The sequence below is a fragment of the Caretta caretta genome, chromosome 1 (genome assembly GCF_965140235.1).
Source record: "Caretta caretta isolate rCarCar2 chromosome 1, rCarCar1.hap1, whole genome shotgun sequence".
NCBI lineage: Eukaryota > Metazoa > Chordata > Testudines > Cheloniidae > Caretta > Caretta caretta.
In genome coordinates, this window is record NC_134206.1 from 99,993,529 (window position 1) to 100,011,459 (window position 17,931).

Genomic DNA, 17,931 nt, shown 5'->3' on the forward strand with positions numbered 1-17,931 from the left:
CTCAGTCCTACTTCTTGTTTAATAATTGCTAAGACAAACAAGTTTATTTATATATATGGGAGATAATGCTGCCCACTTCTTATTTATATCACCATAAAGTGAGAACAGGCATTCACATGGGACTTTTGTACCTGGCATTGCAAGGTATTTACCTGCCAGATATGCTAAACATTTGTATGCCCCTTCATGTTTCGGACACAATTCCAGAGGACATGCTTCCATGCTGATGACACTCGTTAAAAAAATAATGCTTTAATTAAATTTGTTATTGAACCCCTTAGGGGAGAATTGTATATCTCCGGCTCTGTTTTACCCACATTCTGCCATATATTTCATGTTATAGTAGTCACGGATGACGACTCATCAGGCTGTTAATTTTAAGAACACTTTCGCTGAAGATTTGACAAAAGGCAAAGAAGGTACTACTGTGAGATTTCTAAAGATAGCTACAGCACTCCAAGGTTTAAGAATCTGAAGAGCCTTCCAAAATCTGAGAGGGATGAGGTGTGAAGTATGCTTTCAGACATCTTAAAAGATCAACACTCCGATAAAGAAACTACAAAACTCGAACCACCACTGCTGGTGGCATCTGACTCAGATGATGAAAATGAACATGCATCGGTCTACAGTGCTTGGATGGTTATTGAGCTGAACCTGTCATCAGCATGGACATGTCCTCTGATATAGTGGATGAAGCATGAAGGGACATATGAATCTTCAGCACATTGGGCATGTAAATATCTTGCGATGCTGGCTGCAACAGTGCCATGCGAATTCCTGTTCTCACTTTCAGGTGATATTGTGAACAACAAGCAGACAGCATTATTTCCTGCAAATGTAAACAAGCTTGTTTGTCTGAGTGACTGGCTGAACAAGAAATAGGACTGAGTAGACTAATAGGCTCTAAAGTGTTACATTGTTTTATGTTTGAATGCAGTTATTTTTTGTACATAATTCTACATTTGTAAGTTCAACTTTCATCATAAAGAGAGTGCACTACAGTACTTGATTAGATGAACTGAAAAATACTTTTTTTACAGTGCAAATATTTGTAATAAAAAATAAATATAAACTGAACACTGTACACTTTGTATTCTGTGTTGTAACTGAAATCAATATATTTGAAAATGTAGAAAAACATCCAAAAATATTGAATACATTTCACTTGGTATTCTATTGCTTAATAGTGTGATTAATCATGATTCATTTTTTTAATCGCTTGACAGCCCTACTATAAATATAAATAAGTGACACTGAATTGGCGGAGATATGGCTATACCAGAATGGATCTATATTCATATATTTTTGCCTGCCCTCCAGACTCAGAAACCCCACATAGGACAACTGGCGGAAGTGATGTCCTTTACATTCTTACTTTCATGACTGGCAGTTTATCTGTGTTTCATCCAAGAAAGGAGCTCTCACTTACTTGACTGGAATGATTAAACCTTTTCATAGTATATGTTTTCAAAATGTGATGACACGAAGACTTAAAGTTTTTTTTAGTAAAGAAAGAAGAGAAAACTAGTCAGAATTTTTTAAAAAAAGTATTACCAATGCCAGAGATAACACCAAACAGATCTTTGTGGAGGTTGTTATCCGAAGTGTTTCCTGATTTTTGTGGTGTTACTAAAGGATTTGCAGCTGGCATACTAAGTGGTTCATCTTTTACACTCTGTTCAGAAAATAAAAACAAATTATTATAATGTACATTTTGTGACATTCCAAAATTAGTGTGTGCGCACATTACATCTCTCTCTTCCCCCCCCGCAGGAATGTGATATCAGATGTTTTTAAAAGTCAAGGGTGACAAAGTATATGCCACAGCACACTGAAACAAACATGGGATACTGAACGTTACCTCTAACATGTCAATATGTTTACTTCAATACTGCACACAGTTGGGTATATACTTTTTAGAATGACTTTATTTAGACTTGCCTTACTTTTGTTTACAACATCCAGAAATTTCTCCTTCTCCTGAAAATGTATTGTGAACGTCTCTTTTTTGTTTCACTTGGTAATTTTTATGTCATTGACTGAATTAGGTAATAAAAGAGTCCATCGACATGGGCTGTCTGCTGAGTACCAACAAAGACTCCTGTCTTTGTCTTCATTTTAACAACTACAGCCCCAGTCCTCCTAATATTTATGTATGTGATTAACTTTATGTATTTGAGTAGCACCACTGACTTCAAGCATGTTAACACTAGCGGGATCAGGGTCTATAATAGCAAAAATGCAAGCTGTTGATGTAGTTAGCAGGACAGCTCAAACACTAATGCCCAATTTCTGAATAAAAAAGTAGAGAAGCAAATTTTTTTTGTTGTAAATACTTTTTTTGAAAAGGAAAATGTCTATATGATCATGATTTGGGGTCATTTTCATGATTTCCATGCCTTCTGTGAAATCGTCATTTACATCGGGCCCTAATCATAATGCATATGCAAAAGAGAGCCTAATTAAGCTAGCAAAGACAACCATAATTCTGGCATTATCTAATTTCAAAGTTTGACTTTGTAACCTTAATGTTCTTTTCACCTTTTTTTGTGTGCAGCTGTAAATAGGCAATTGATTTTTTTTAAAAAAAGAAATGAACATATATACATACTAAACCCAACGCTGCATTTCCCGTGCACCTAAAATTCTAATAAACTTTTATGGAAATTTGGAGTGAGCAAAATACAGGAACATGACCACTGTGGTCTATAAAGAGCAAACAAACCAATACCATTTCTTTGTCCTTCTGACATAAATGAGGTGGTGACATGGCTTGAGGTCTCTTCTGCTCTGGCTATCCTTGGTGGCATAACAGTCGCTACGGGGCCATTACAAGCTTATTTTAGATAGAGCAGCCATAAGGCTGGTCTAATTTATGCTCAGGACTGAGCTAGCCTGCTACAGACCCCAGGATATATGAAATACAATGGTGATTTAAGTGCACCTTGTTTGGACCCAAGGATCTAGTCCATAGCATTCAGCTTGCCATATGCACATTATTGAATATATTCTGCTAAAAATAACTCAGAATGTCAAATAATAAAGAGGCTCACTTACGCTGCTGGAAGGATTAACAGGAAAAGGTGACACGTCCTTGACATTAATTCGCTGGACATTTTCTAGCAGCAGTCCAAACACTGGCAGATACAAAGTGGCTATTCTTGCTTGATGGCTCTGAACAAAGATTCACGGTTCTTGTTAAATAATGAAACCAGTGATTTAAAAAACAAACAAACAAAACAACCCATCAATGTGAATGTTTCTTCTACTGTTCTTCCCCTAACTATAGAACCCAATATTCAGCATTAGGGAAGATATGCTAAATCAGGGTCTAGGATAGAGGTCCCCAAACTGTGGGGCACACAGACAAGGGGGGCATGGAGGAACTTCCAGGGGTCATTGCAGGGCCCGGGCCAGTCCCCACAGAGGGCAAGGAAGGAGTGCCACCCAGCTCTGCTCCAGTCCCACCCCCAGCCATGTTCCTGGCTCCTGGCCCTGGGCTTGGCCCCGTCCTCAGCCTTAGTGCGCTCCAATCCGGATCCCGACCCTGTCTCCAGCCTTGGCTGCTGCTCCATTCCCCACCTGGGGCCAAGGCTGGGGCCGGGGCTGGGAGCAGAGCCGCTCCTGGCCTCAGGCCTGGCTGCCAGCCCCCACTGCTACAGCTCTGCTCCTGTCCCTGCCCACAGCCGTGGCCCTGCTCCCATCCCCAGCCCCCTGTCTACATCCCTCCCCGACCCCCTGAGCCATGGCCCCGCCCCAGCCCTGGCTCTGGGGTGGTGTGCACAGGGGTAAGGGAAGGCACAACCCTCAAAAGTTTGGGGACTGCTGGTCTAGAACATGTATTCATTAGCATACAGATATACAACGGTGACCACTAAATATTTATTATTCAACAATGAATACTGCAACTAAAATTTATAGGTCAAGGAATTTGTTCTTTACTATTTCAACATGCCACTGGAGAACAAAATGATACGTGCTTGAAACTAAATACACAGGAAGGGTCAAAATTAAAATGATGCAAATTTAAGAAGTCCATCAGAACTGCAATTACAAAATCATGGATGCTTCACCCAGTGGCAGATTAATGATTTTGCTGCCCCTAGGCCCAGAAATAATTGCCCCCACCCAGCAGCTCCCTCACCCCAGCTCACCTCCACTCCGCCTCTACCTCCTCCCCTAAGCACGCCACCAGGTCCTGCTTCTCCCTGCTCCTTGCCAGTGCTTGTGCACGAAACAGCTTCGTGAAGGAGGGGGGAAGAAAGGGGGGAAACGCGGCGCACTCAGGAGAGGAGGCGGGGCTGGGGTGGGGATTGGGGAAGGGGACCAATAGGGGCAGGGAGGGGTGGAGTTGGGGTGGGGACGGAGGGAGTGAACCAGCACCTGGGGAAAGCAGTCTCCGGCTGCTATTATAAATTTGCCGCCCCTGCAAATTTGTCGGCCTAGGCGTTAATATGCCGCTGGCTTCACCACAACACAAGGCCCTCCAAATTTAGAAAACACCAGGAAACTCCAAAGTCATCCAATGTTTACTACAACTGGCAATTCCACTTTATGTTAACTAGTTGTCCTTCTAATAGATCATGGAAGGACTAGCCAAAATTAGTTGAATATTAATAATGGCTAATAGTAATTACAAATAAATAAGTTAAAAAGCAATTTTGAGCAAATAAGAAAATCTGACTACATCTGTCTACATTGTAATTTGCTTAAAGGTAATGTGCAGTTATTTTAATAAGTATATTTTTACCATAATTAAAAAATGAAAACACAAATCAGTTTTCAGAACCCAATGTTTGTATCAATATCTATCAGCTATATACTAACTATATCACTGTAGATACACTTATTTTCTGTTGATACTTCATTTGCAAATTAACAGTATTTTCCCAACCATAAAACCTGAAAATGTATATACCTAAACTTTTTAATTTCCTAATTGTTGAAGTGTAGTAATCTTACCCTGGAAGCATATCTGTCATCAAAAGAATGCTTTATCATCAAATTCTTGAGCACACTAATTGCAATCTGCCGGATGTCTCTGAATTCTTGTAATGCATTTCCCACCTCCCGCAGGAGCAGTCCCACTAAGAAGTGATTCTTGCAAAATTCATCTGTTAATGAATAGTCGAGCTGGAGGTCTGAAAGTAGAGTATAAGCTGTAGTTTAGGAGGATGCAATTAATTTGCCAATTAACATAAGCATGGACTTCCCCTTTTTTCATGCTTAGTTGCAAAAACAGTTTAGACGTGGCTTGTTCAAAAACCCACTTTGCCTCAAAACTGTGTGGCTTTGTCAGGAAGACATCTGTCATATATACTATGTGTTCGTTCAACATGTAGGTATTAGACAGTTAGTGAAATACAAAACTACCATAGCTTTAAGTATAATTTTATGAAAACTAGCAACAATGAACATTAAGAGTAAAAAACGGTTACCTCCCTTCTCATAACTGTTTTTCTTCAAGATGTGTTGCTCATGTCCGTTCCAAGTAGGTGTGTGCATGCCGCATGCACAGTTGTCGGTACCTGTCAGGTTGGCTATGGAGCCTCCTGCAGTCATGCCTTCATGGTGGCGTATATATGCCCCTGACGACACGCAACAGCCTCAGTTCCTTCTTACCAGAGTACTCCAACAGAGCGGTAGGTGGGTGAGTCTTGGACAGATCTACTAAAGGCCTCCTTGCACTGCTGATATTTGACAAGCGAAACTTCAGCTTGTCATTAATCAAGTTTAATGACATTAATCAACCGTTCTGACCTTCCAGCTTGCCATGTTCGCCCTGCACCACAACTTCCAGTTCAGAGCCATGGTCAGCTCTATCATCTAACCCGGTGCTGACCTCCCTGCTGGCCTGGGTGCTGCAGGGTGGTATGCAGTCCCTGGGTGGTAAAGCAGCCCGACCCTCCAATGCGACGGACCAGGAACATCTGGAGATAGACCACTGGGCCTGATGGTACACCTTTGCGGACCAGAAGGGCCATTGTGCTGGAACCTGCCACTGCACTGGCCAAGGCATCATGGCAAGGACCTGTCCCACATTCTGACTATGACGGTGCCGCTCTGACCAGTGCCGGCTGTGTCTGGAGATGTAGGACTCCACTTCTGAGTCCGAAGACAGACTCCAAACACGGAAACCACAGAGGTACCGAGGAGAAGGTGACCGGTCCTGCCACATGGCCGGTTTGCCTCTAGATGGCACTGCACTACAATGCGGTGACGGAGGTTTTAGAGCCGGTGCTCCCTCTCTTCTGGCAGGGGACTGTGGTGCCATCAAGGCTATCAGGTCCCTGGCTGCCTCAAAGGTGTATGGAGTGGAGGGAAGGTCCAGTTGCGCCACATGGCATTACCTGACAGGGGACTCCACGGGCACCAGACCCCTCTGTGGGGTTTAAGTCACTGGTGCTGCCCCTTGCAGCGCATGTGCTGAGTGCCCCAGCATGCGACACACTTCACTAGTGCTTTCATGCCCAGACCATCTTGTTCCGGGCGAGCACCCCTGTCCATCTTCTTGTGCCTCTTGTCAGGCACTGGCAAGTGGGAGTGTGCTGGGCTAGCAGAGTGAGCTTCGTTGCTGGAGAATAGCAGTGCCGAGGGGTATTGGGTACAGAATCTTTCCTTTGCACGGTAGTCTCTCTAAGTGAGGCCAGCGCACTCTGCACTGAAGTTCTGGGTGCTGGATACAAGTGGCCTGGGGCCAGCTGGGGATGAAGAGCTGCTTTCATGAGCAGTTGCTTCAGTCTGAAGTCCCTCTCCTTTTTGGTCCTAGGGTGAAAACCTCTGCAGATCCTGCAGCGATCCGTCTGATGGGTTTCGCCTAGGCACTTTAAACAGGAATCGTGTGGATTGCCTTTTGGCATGGGTTTGTGGCAGGACCCACACAGCTTCAAATTTTGGGTCCAAGGCATGCCCTGGTCCTGGGGAAGGGAATCGAGGTGGGGGCGGGGGGAGAACCCCCAACAAAAACTTACTAACTAATCTAAAGTACTACACAAACACTGACTCTAATCCAACTATTTACAGAAATTGAACAAGAGAGTCCACTGGGGGAAGGGCTTGCGGAGGCTAAAGAACGTACATAGCTCCAGCAACCGTCATGGGCAGTAAGAAGGGACTGCAGAGGCAGTAGGTCAGCAGGGTCCTATATACACCACCATGAAGGCGCGACTCCAGGGGTCTCCACGGCCAATTTAACGGCTCCCGCTAGGGGAGAAGCCTTCCGATGACTTTGCACATGGCGTGTACACACCTACTTGGAATGGACATGAGCAACACATTCAAAGAAGAAAGTATTTTAAGTTAATTCACCTGGGCAAAAATTTCTGACCTTGAACAGCTAAAATTAGACTCCTAAACCAGTATTTAGGTACCGATATACAGAGGTGCTGAGCACCAACTTTCTTCAACAGCAATTGTAGATACTGAACAGCTCTGAATAATGAGAGTGCTTAAGTGTCTAACTCCATTCCCATAACTGGATCCGTGTGAGTGAGCTCTTGTGCCTACATGGACCCACTTTCAGGACTGGGTCTTAAATATAGATTATTGGATCTAATTTTAGACTTTCGTGTTTTAAAAATTTGTGCCTGAGTGAACTGCATATTTCACACCAGGGATTTATTAGGCATACTAATAAAGGAGTTACTGCTAAGGATATATAGTTTATTTACTGATATTTTTCAAGGAAATCAAAATACTTCAGAAATTTTTTAGCAGATATTGAAAACACTTATGAATGAAACAATGAAGTAAGGAAATGGTATCAAGTAGGCAAATAAAAGTCTTCTAAATTAAACAACTTTTTCTTCTCAGTTTCTCAACATGAATATAAATAATTACTAAGCATATTTGAAAAAGGATTCAGTTAACATATGGTATATTATAATATATATGCATTATATTATTCTCTGGAATTTTTAACATCTATGAAATAGAAGTTTAAGAATAATTTACATAAGTATCTTTGCACATTAAGTATTGTGTTTTAAAGATGTAGCTGCATATAAAGTAATGATTGCTTTAAAACGAAAACTCCCACCATAATAATAAAAACACTGTATTTGTACTTACATAAAATACCTCTAGCAATAGGTGGAATGAAAATTAAAATCTATGCTATACTGAGGTATAAAGAAACACCAAATAAAGTCAAGCAATGCTTAAAATTTAAAAGTGTATTTTTCAAATGAGAATAAAATAATCCTATAGCTATCTAATTTATGCAATGAGTGCAGAAAGAGCTTCTCTAAGATGTGATATGTTTTGAAAGTTTTGAAAGCACATCAATTTATCAGGTTTTACCTCATTAATCTCCTCCAAGATTTCTCAGGTTCACTGTTATTGTTCTGCATCTAGTCTCTTTATAAACCCTGCACAATGCTTAATATTTGTCTTTTTCCTAACTGATATTTTTGCCATTTAGTTAACTATGATAACTATCACCCTGTTTTACTTTAAGAATTAATATGGACCAGTAATATCTGTTTAATCAGCAGAGAGGTACGGTTAGACCTGCAAGCCAGCCACTGGGGAAGCAGAACAAAACAGGCAGGCACTTTAGGGAACAGAGCATTCCCCTAATGTAGGGAATCAACAGGTCTGGTACTGTACCCAAGCTGCAAAAAGCTGAAGACACATTGTAATGGATCTTTGGACCTTAGCATGATGAAGAATTAAGAGAAAACCATTGCAGGCAGAACTTCATCAAAGCTGGGAGCCCTGTAAGAAGGCTGCTGCCCCAATTTTTTAATATGACGTTCTTAAAGAGAGCCTACTTCACTTCTCTTACAGCTCCAGCTGAATCATAGGAACAAAAAAGGTATGACTGGTGCCCTGTTCTATACAGGAAATGGGAACTCCCAGCTCCACCCCTCTGCATTCCTCAACATAAGGAAAAGGACAAAACTAGGGTCATACTCCCCACATAGAACAGAGCACTAGCAAGCATGTTTACTCATTTCTGCAGCTGCTTGGGTCTATAAAAGCAAAACGTTTTGGTAAATTCTCCTCAGGGATGCCATTAAAGAGGAGAGGAGCAAAACTAAAAGGACAGATCTATTACAGGCCTCCTTGCACTGCTGATGTCAAGGTTCCTCCCCCACTCTGAACTCTAGGGTACAGATGTGGGGACCTGCATGAAAACCTCCTAAGCTTACTTTTACCAGCTTAGGTTAAAACTTCCCCAAGATACAAATTAATTTTATCCTTTGTCCTTGGAATATCCACTGCCACCACCAAACTCTAACTGGGTTTACTGGGAAACGCAGTTTGGACACGTCTTTCCCCCCAAAATCCTCCCAACCCTTGCACCCCACTTTCTGGGAAAGGTTTGCTAAAAATCCTCACCAATTTGCATAGGTGACCACAGACCCAAACCCTTGGATCTGAGAACAATGAAAAAACATTCAGTTTTCTTACAAGAAGGCTTTTAATAGAAATAGAAGTAAATAGAAGTAAAGGAATCACCCCCGTAAAATCAGGATGGTAGATACCTTACAGGGTAATTAGATTCAAAACATAGAGAACCCCTCTAGGCAAAACCTTAAGTTACAAAAAAGACACACAGACAGAAACAGTCATTCTATTCAGCACAATTCTTTTCTCAGCCATTTAAAGAAATCATAATCTAACACATACCTAGCTAGATTACTTATTAAAAAGTTCTAAGACTCCATTCCTGGTCTATCCCCGACAAAAGCAGCATATAGACAGGCACAGACCCTTTGTTTCTCTCCCTCCTCCCAGCTTTTGAAAGTATCTTGTCTCCTCATTGGTCATTTTGGTCAGGTGCCAGCGAGGTTACCTTTAGCTTCTTAACCCTTTACAGGTGAGAGGATTTTTCCTCTGGCCAGGAGGGATTTTAAAGGGGTTTACCCTTCCCTTTATATTTATGACAGCTGATATTTGACATCTGCTGTCTGTCTTTTAGTGCCTTTTTACTTCTGCAACTTCAGCAGAACTATGTAAGCAACAGCCTAGAACTCTCTCGCAGCAGCAGCATTTTATCCAATGAGCGTTGTCGTCCAAGGCATTCCTGAGGACAAGGCAAGTGTAGGACATGGAGCACCCTGTGGCCCACAAGGAGCATGACATCACCTGCAGTTACCTCACTCTGAATCCCAAATCTTAAATCACCCTGAACTGCTTCCCATTAGCAAAATTATGTTTTATCAAGCCAATAAGGTATGATACTGTACATTGGCTGCAAAAAAGTTAATCTGTCAAGAATCCATGCATTAGATAGGGCTTCTTAGTAGCTAAGGAGCTTGATGCACTATTTAAATAGTCTTAAACTGTTCTGGTTACTTCTGACAGCACCTCTTTCTTCATGTGATCCTTGATGACAGTTTAGAACATTTGAGTTACTCAAGTTAAGTCTGTTTTTATACACACAACTGGATGGACATTATTATTAAGTACACATCTTTTCTCTTTTACAGATCAGGGAAAATGATGAGATATTTATTGCAAAACAAAGTACAAATGTGAAGAAAGTGAAAAATTTTATAGAAGAGGCTCACTTAAAGTTCATTCCAGTTTTATAGGTACTACTGGTATCCCCTCTTAAGGGGATAGTTCTACTGGTATCCCCTCTTAAGTATCGCTAATATAACTAGAACCAGTAACGTGTTAAGGCCTCGGTTCTACAACTGGATAAGAGCGGGTGGACCACTGTGTCTGCACAGAGCCTACTGTCTTCAATGGGGATCCACTCATACAGATGCAGTGTAAGGATTGGGGCTTAAAACTAGAATGTGGTATGTCCAGTGTATATACAATAATAGTTCTTCATTAGAATGAGGAATGTTGTAAAGCAGCAAAGGACTTTTAAGGTAGCTAATCTAAGGTATTCACATCAAACGGTACACTCATGCATTTTTATTTCCTATTAGACCTACTGTTTTTCAAATCATCACTACGTTTGAAGTTCTAAATTCTTCTTGGTGAGCTGGTTTACTACAAATCCAAGTTAATAATGTAATCTAGTAGTGTCTCCATGAGCCACAAATGGAATAATTGCAGATTACTTATTTTGGCACAAAGCTGTATTGCTTTTAAATTAGAAAAGTAAGAAATAGAAAAAAGTAAAGAAGACAAAACATCCCACCCCACACCCACTGACAGGAGTGTCATAGGACTCCACAGTTGGCAAAAGAAAATCTGTATTCATAAAATGGAAACAAATAGGAACACACAAAAAAAATAAGCTATACATAATTAATATCTTATTGTTATTAAGCAAAGTAGGAAATATTAGAGGGAAAATCAAAGATATACCTCTGGCACAGTGTCTTTAGCTAATGCTGTATTATATTACCTAGATACTTTCAGTGCAATGCTTCACTAACAAACTACTACTTTGGGATTTAATAGAAAAAAGAATTACAACATAAGGCTTCCATTTAAAAATTTCACAACTCCCAAGTTTCAGAGTAGCAGCCGTGTTAGTCTGTATCCACAAAAAGAAAAGGAGTACTTGTGGCACCTTAGAGACTAACAAATTTATTTGAGCATAAGCTTTCACGAGCTACAGCTTACTTCATCAGATGCATGCTCACTTCATCGGGCATGCATCCGATGAAGTGAGCTGTAGCTCACGAAAGCTTATGCTCAAATAAAATGTGTTAAATCTAAGGTGCCACAAGTACTCCTGTTTTTTTTTTACAACTTCCAAGAAATACTAATGGTGTCTTTAGGTAACATTTTCTTTCAAATAGACTGTCCTTTCTAAAGTTTTAACATTTATATAGTTAAAAATGTGGATTTACCTTGATATCTCTGAATTCTGCCTTTTCCAAATGGCATAGGTAGATTCAAAGGGATGTAGTGTTCATGGTTACACACCACTCGAAGAAATTCAAATTTGAATTCAAAAAGGGTCTGCAAAAATATATCAGATGCAAATTACACAATTTAATAATTTAGTAATTTTCTGGTAGCATAGCTAAAAAGGAAACAGATTTCTTAACACTAGTGATTTCTTTCTCCTTTACAAATCTACAATCCTAGGGACTACATGGGTCATCATGCCATGCAGACCCAGGAGAGCTTTTTAGTGCAATACAGCATTTGAAAGCCAGATCTAATTCTGTGTTACATTTTCTACTTTTATCAAGTCTATGTTGTGTGGCATGCAAGATTTGAGAGTTGTTTGAGAGTTGCTTGATTGCATGGCACATGCAATTAGAAGGGTTGTCGATTTGTAGGAACATCTTAGACATCAGATGGCTCGCTTTCAATTATTGTCAGTTTGTTCCTTGAGACTTTCATGGTCTTGCACAAAGTGCTCATTGATGTTGTTTCATCCATTTTCCAACTAGGGATGCTAAAGAATTGTACCAGTTCACACTCTTCCTCTTTGAAGAGGACACAAGCAGTCTCAATGTTCCAAGAGGCAAAAATGCCAAAGGTGTCTTGAAGGCAAAAAGTAACACAGCGATTGCACAGGAATGGGAGACTAATCTGAAAAATGCCTGAATATAACTGAAGAGCATTCTGGGATCTCAACACATAATTTGCTACATAGGTGTACCAAAAAGAGAAACACATTTTTAAGTTATTAAAGGAGTGGAGTACCTTTGGATCCCCTGGAGCAAAGCTGCTGATGTAGTTATTGATTTGCTTGAACACGAAACCCCGATCCATAAAAGTGAAACATCTCTGAAAAAGATAAAATATAAACCATGCTAAAGCACTTCCAGATGCAGTGTTCACTAAATTAGGTATCCATCTTTTAAAAGTTTATCTTCCAAGAATATTTTTAACATATAATTTGAATATAAATGCTATTAAAGGCAAGAATTGTACAGTAGAAAGCTACTTCATTTTAAAAGGAAAATATGACGAAGAGACCTAACTTGGCTTCCATTTTATAGAGCAACCGTTGATACTCAAAAAAAGCAAAAACACAATCAGTCCAGGTTTTGAAACGCGGCCCACAGAGTAGAGGTAGGAAAAGCTTTTAATTACAGAATTACCCTTTTCACTCTAAAATGTGTAAAACTGTTACTTAAACGAACTAAATCTTTTTTTTTTTTGACAGTAATGAATCAAAAGCTCTATGAATAGGGACCAATGTCTTCATCTATGTTTGTGTAGTGCCTAGAATGGGGCCCAATCTTGACTGGGGCTGTAGCTGCGACTAATACAAATAATACATAATTTAGATGATCCCGGGTTAATAGGGCATCACCATTAACAGTAAAGCTATTAACAAAAAGCAAAACACCAAATTTTCAAAGAGATGATTTGGTGTTGCATCCCTAAAACTGACAATATGCCTAATTGGGCACACCAATTGTGCTTACATACATGTTAATATTTTCAACAGGAGAAATGTGAGTGACAGAACTATAATTCACCTAAATGAGAACATGAAAATAAGCAGGCAGGGTCTGGGATATGATAATTTGTTTAGTCATGCATGTGCATATTTCAACATCATTAGGTGTGCAACTGGGCACCTGAATTGTAGGCAGGTAAATTAAATAAATTATATAAAATCTCTATGTACTTATTTGGTCCACATCACTATAGTATGTGAGGGCCTCTGTTCTCACCTCCTCCAAACCCAAACACGAGGTTATGTCTGATTTTGAAGTCCCTTTGAAAAGGATTCAAAAACATTTAAAATTTCTTTTCCAAAGTTAAAAAAATAATAAAATAAATAAAAGGACCACAAATGAGATTCTAACCAATTGTTACAAAACACATAACAGAACAATGATAAAATAGACACAATGGAAGTTTTTGAATATAATAAAATCATGCTTAAACAAGTTAGGATTCAAACAACAGAGGAAGAAAGGCCTTTTGAATCAGACACAAGTGAATTCCATGCAGCCAAGGACAAACAATCTAACCAGATAAAAGGGTAGGTGTATAGAGCTTTATGGAAGCTCATCCACACTTTTTTAGTGCTCATAGTTTTAAAGTAACAAATCTTAGTTACAACACTGATGCATATTCCCATAAAATTAATGGAACACTGTTCTTATTGAAATAACCCCAAATTGAAATAAATTGTGAGTAAGAAAGGGACTCCAAAGAAAACAAAGGCTCTTTTCAAATAAACAAGATATTGACCTCAGCATCATTAGTTTTCTCTGCCTTTTTTGTTTTGTTTTTTGTTAGAGCTTACTCATTGAATAAAAGAAGAAGAGATATTGGGATCCTGACTACATAGTGCAAACGCAGGTGCATTATTCACAGTGCATAAAGTTAAGCTTATGCTTAAATCTTTGTAGGATTGGGGAAATAATTGGATGGCACAACCATGAAGGAATAAAAATTGCAATAAGCAAGGAAGTATGCAATTGCTAGCACAAAAATAAAACCTGCATTTTTTATAATATATTCTATACCCTGTTTTGCTTAGACAATCTTATTTCTAATTGCAATGAGTACTTAACCTGTTCTTTTATACATCTCTGTTTGCACATACAAAAGCATGCTTAAAATGCCTGTGACAGAGTGCAAAGTGAACAAAGCCTGCTCTCTGGTCACTTAGATGTTAATTAGTCCCCCCTGAGAAAGCTGATGGAGGGAGGGTAAACAGACAACCAGGCTGGCCAGATGGATGGAATAAGAAGCAAATTAGCCCATTAGTCCAAAGCTGATAGCGAGAGAGGGGATTAGGACTAGTTGAACTCAGTTACATGGAGGCCTCAGGGGAGGGAGACCTGTTCCCCTCAGGTTCTGGGGAGAGTGTCAAAAAGGCACAGTAGTAAATAGATGGTTGCATGGGGATTGTTGTGGAAATGGTGGATGGAACTTGAAATAAAAGGGTTCGGAGAAGGCATATCCACTGGAGTTCATGCAGTTTCTGAGAGGAAAAAGGTGGGAGAAGAGCCATGCCCCATTACAATGCCTTATACATACATGCTGCTGTGTGAGACCTGGCTAAGTGAAAATCCAAGAAAACTAAAATTACTGCAAATAATAAGCCTATATTATTGTGGGTACCTACCTTTATAAAGACAGCAAGACTATGATTTGCATTTTTTGAAGCCTCTGGATTGTCTCTGTACTTCTGAGTGATGTGTGGCATTAGCATATTAACAAATGTTTCTACAGCATGATGAAAAGAAGCAGGAAATCTCTGGTTTCGTAACAACTGGAAGAATAATTTAAAATACACATTTAGAATTTTAAATTTCCGAAGTAACCTTGCATATGGCAGACAATGATTTTCTATAGGTAAAGCTATTTCTCAAGTTCATTTAGGAAAGGAGAAAAGGGAGAAAACAACAGCTAAAATTAAAATTATGAAATACCCTAGTTCTGATGAAAAAATAATAGTTATGAAAAATTCAGAAGCTTTTTGCAAACTTTTCTGGACTTTGACAAAGGCCAATTTTGGTTGAGAAAAGTTTTGAATGAAGTATTTTAACCAGCTCTAGTTTCCATCTGCAGAATTATTTAGAATCCAATGTAGAAAACAATTTTCTTTTAAGATGACAAAGTATGTACATGTAAGTACGGAACTTGAAAGCATTAGGTGTTTCATCATAGAAGCATATTGAAATAGCTTTCATGGCAATACCTAAGACAGATTTCCAATTTTAAAAGGCATAGTTAAGGGCAGAAATCTAGAAATCAGTTATTCTAATTCTTACTTAAGGTACCTAGCTACACATACCTTAGTTACCTAGTCATTCCCAATAACTCCCTTGACCAAATACATATGTTGCTGTTTTATCAGCTATTTGTCTCAGGTGAAAATGTGGCTATTGTGAAAAAATATCCTCCAATATTCTACCATTTTTTCCTATCATCCTTTTCAACTCAGGCCTCCCCCTTTTGGCTCATCTGTACCTAAGGTATCATCACTGATCATGCACTCTCCTCCCACATGTTCTATAGCTGTATACCTGGGTTATATAATCTCCAAAGTATTTCTCCTTTAATACACTATTTTGACTTTACCTCTGATGAAATTCTCACCTATGCCTTCATTTTCTCTTGCGTTGATGTTTGCAATGCCCTGCTCTTTGGCTACCTCAGGTCTCAGCTCTTCAAACTACAGTACACAAAAAATTTTGTTTATGGCTTTTTTCATTCTGGGATCCAGTTCAAAATTGCCTTCCTTGCCTTTAAATAGCTTTCCAACCTACCTAACAGATGTTCTCTCTAGAGCCCTCTTTTTAACCAACGTCCTCTTTATAATAAGCGTCTTTTTATCTCTGTTTCCTACAATCCTGCCCCTAGTACAAAACCTTTCTCTGAAGCTTCCTGCCATGAGAACATAACACAAGAATGGCCATACTGGGTCAGACCAATGGTTCATCCAGTCCAATATCCTGTCTTCCAACAATGGCCAGTGCCAGATGCTTCAGAGTTGATGAACAGAAAAGGACAGTTATCCAGTCACACCTTCTGACAGTCAGATGTTTAGGAACACTCAGAGCATGGGGTTGCGTCCCTGACCATCTTGGCTAATAGCCATTAATGGACCTATTCTCCACAAACATTTCTAGTTTTTCTTTGAACCCAGTTATACTTTTGGCCTTCACAAGGAGTTCCACAGGTTGACTGTACATTGTGTGAATAAGTACTTCCTGATGGTTGTTTTAAAACTGCCTATTAATTTTATTGAGTGAACCCTGGTTCTTGTGTTATGTGAAGGAGTAAATATTCACTTTCTCCACACCTTTCATTATTTTATAGACCTCTATTCTATTCCTCCTTAGACATCTCTTTTCTACGCTGAATAGTTCCACTCTTTTCAATCTCTCCTCAGATGGAAGTTGCTCTATACACCTAATAATTTTTGTTGCCCTTCTCTGTACCTTTTCCACTTCTAATCTATCTTTTTTGAGATGTGGCGAGCAGAACTGCATGCAGTATTCAAGGTGTGGATATACCATGGATTTATATACTGAAATTGCCTTCTTGTATCAGTCCACAACTCAGACTTCAATTTCTTTAAACATTGAGTCTTAAACACAGATCCTTGTCTGTTGTCTTAGCATTTTAGACTCATAGAATCTTAGGACTAGAGGGGACCTCAAGAGGTCATCTAGTCCAATCACCTGCACTCAAGGCAGGACTAAGTATTATCTAGACCACCTCTGACAAGTGTTTGTCTAACCTGCTCTTAAAAATCTCCAATGATGGAGATTCCACCACCTCTCTGGGCAGTTTATTCCAGTGTTTAACCAACCTGACAGGAAGTTTTTCCTAATGTCCAACCTAAACCTCCCTTGCTGCAATTTAAGCCCATTCCGTCTTGTCTTATCCTCAGAAGTTAAGGAGAACATTTTTTTCCCCTTCTCCGTGTCACAACCTTTTAAGTACTTGAAAACTATTATGTCCCCTCTGTCTTCTCTTCTCCAGACCAAACAAAGCCAATTTTTTCAATCTTCCCTCATAGGTCATGTAGACCTTTAATCATTTTTGTTGCTCTTCTCTGGACTTCCTCCAAATTGTCCACATCTTTCCTGAAATGTGGCACCCAGAACTGGACACAAGACTCGAGCTCAGGCCTAACCAGCACAGAGTAGAGCATAAGAACTACTTTGTGTGTCTTGCTCACAACACTCCGGCTAATACATTCCATCAGGCCCGGCAACTGGGGGGAGGGAGGGAAGCAAAGGGGGCAATTGCCCAGGGGCCTGGGCAATTTAAAATGGCCTGGGGGCCCCGGCCACTGCTGCCAGCGGTAGCGCAGCAGAGCTAAGGCAGGCTTCCTACCCTCCCTCACTCTGCACTGCTCCCGGAAGTGGCCGGCACGCCCCTGAGGCCCCTGGGGAGGTGGTCTCCGTGCACTGCCCCCGCCCCAACTCCACAGCTCCCATTGGCTGGGAACTGTGGCCAACGGGAGCTGAGGGAGCAGTGCCTGTTGGCAGTAGCACACGGAGACCCCTTGGGCCCCCCGCCTAGGATCTGCTGCCAGAGGAGTGTGCCAGTTGTTTTTGGGAGCTGCCCGAG

At 40.3% G+C, this 17,931-nt stretch overlaps 1 protein-coding gene across 17 annotated transcripts in view; it reads right to left on the reverse strand.

The window, feature by feature from the left end:
• Window positions 1-17,931, reverse strand: part of DOCK9 (dedicator of cytokinesis 9) — a 331,662-nt gene that overhangs the window by 102,572 nt on the left and 211,159 nt on the right. For all 17 annotated transcript variants that reach the window (XM_075129522.1, XM_048854041.2, XM_048854093.2 and 14 more), the window contains 6 exons: window positions 14,969-15,115; window positions 12,577-12,660; window positions 11,769-11,880; window positions 4,963-5,141; window positions 3,058-3,174; window positions 1,555-1,675 (listed from right to left, as the gene is read on the reverse strand). In XM_075129522.1, coding sequence (XP_074985623.1) covers window positions 1,555-1,675; window positions 3,058-3,174; window positions 4,963-5,141; window positions 11,769-11,880; window positions 12,577-12,660; window positions 14,969-15,115 — 760 coding nt within the window. The remainder of the gene's footprint in view (window positions 1-1,554; window positions 1,676-3,057; window positions 3,175-4,962; window positions 5,142-11,768; window positions 11,881-12,576; window positions 12,661-14,968; window positions 15,116-17,931) is intronic.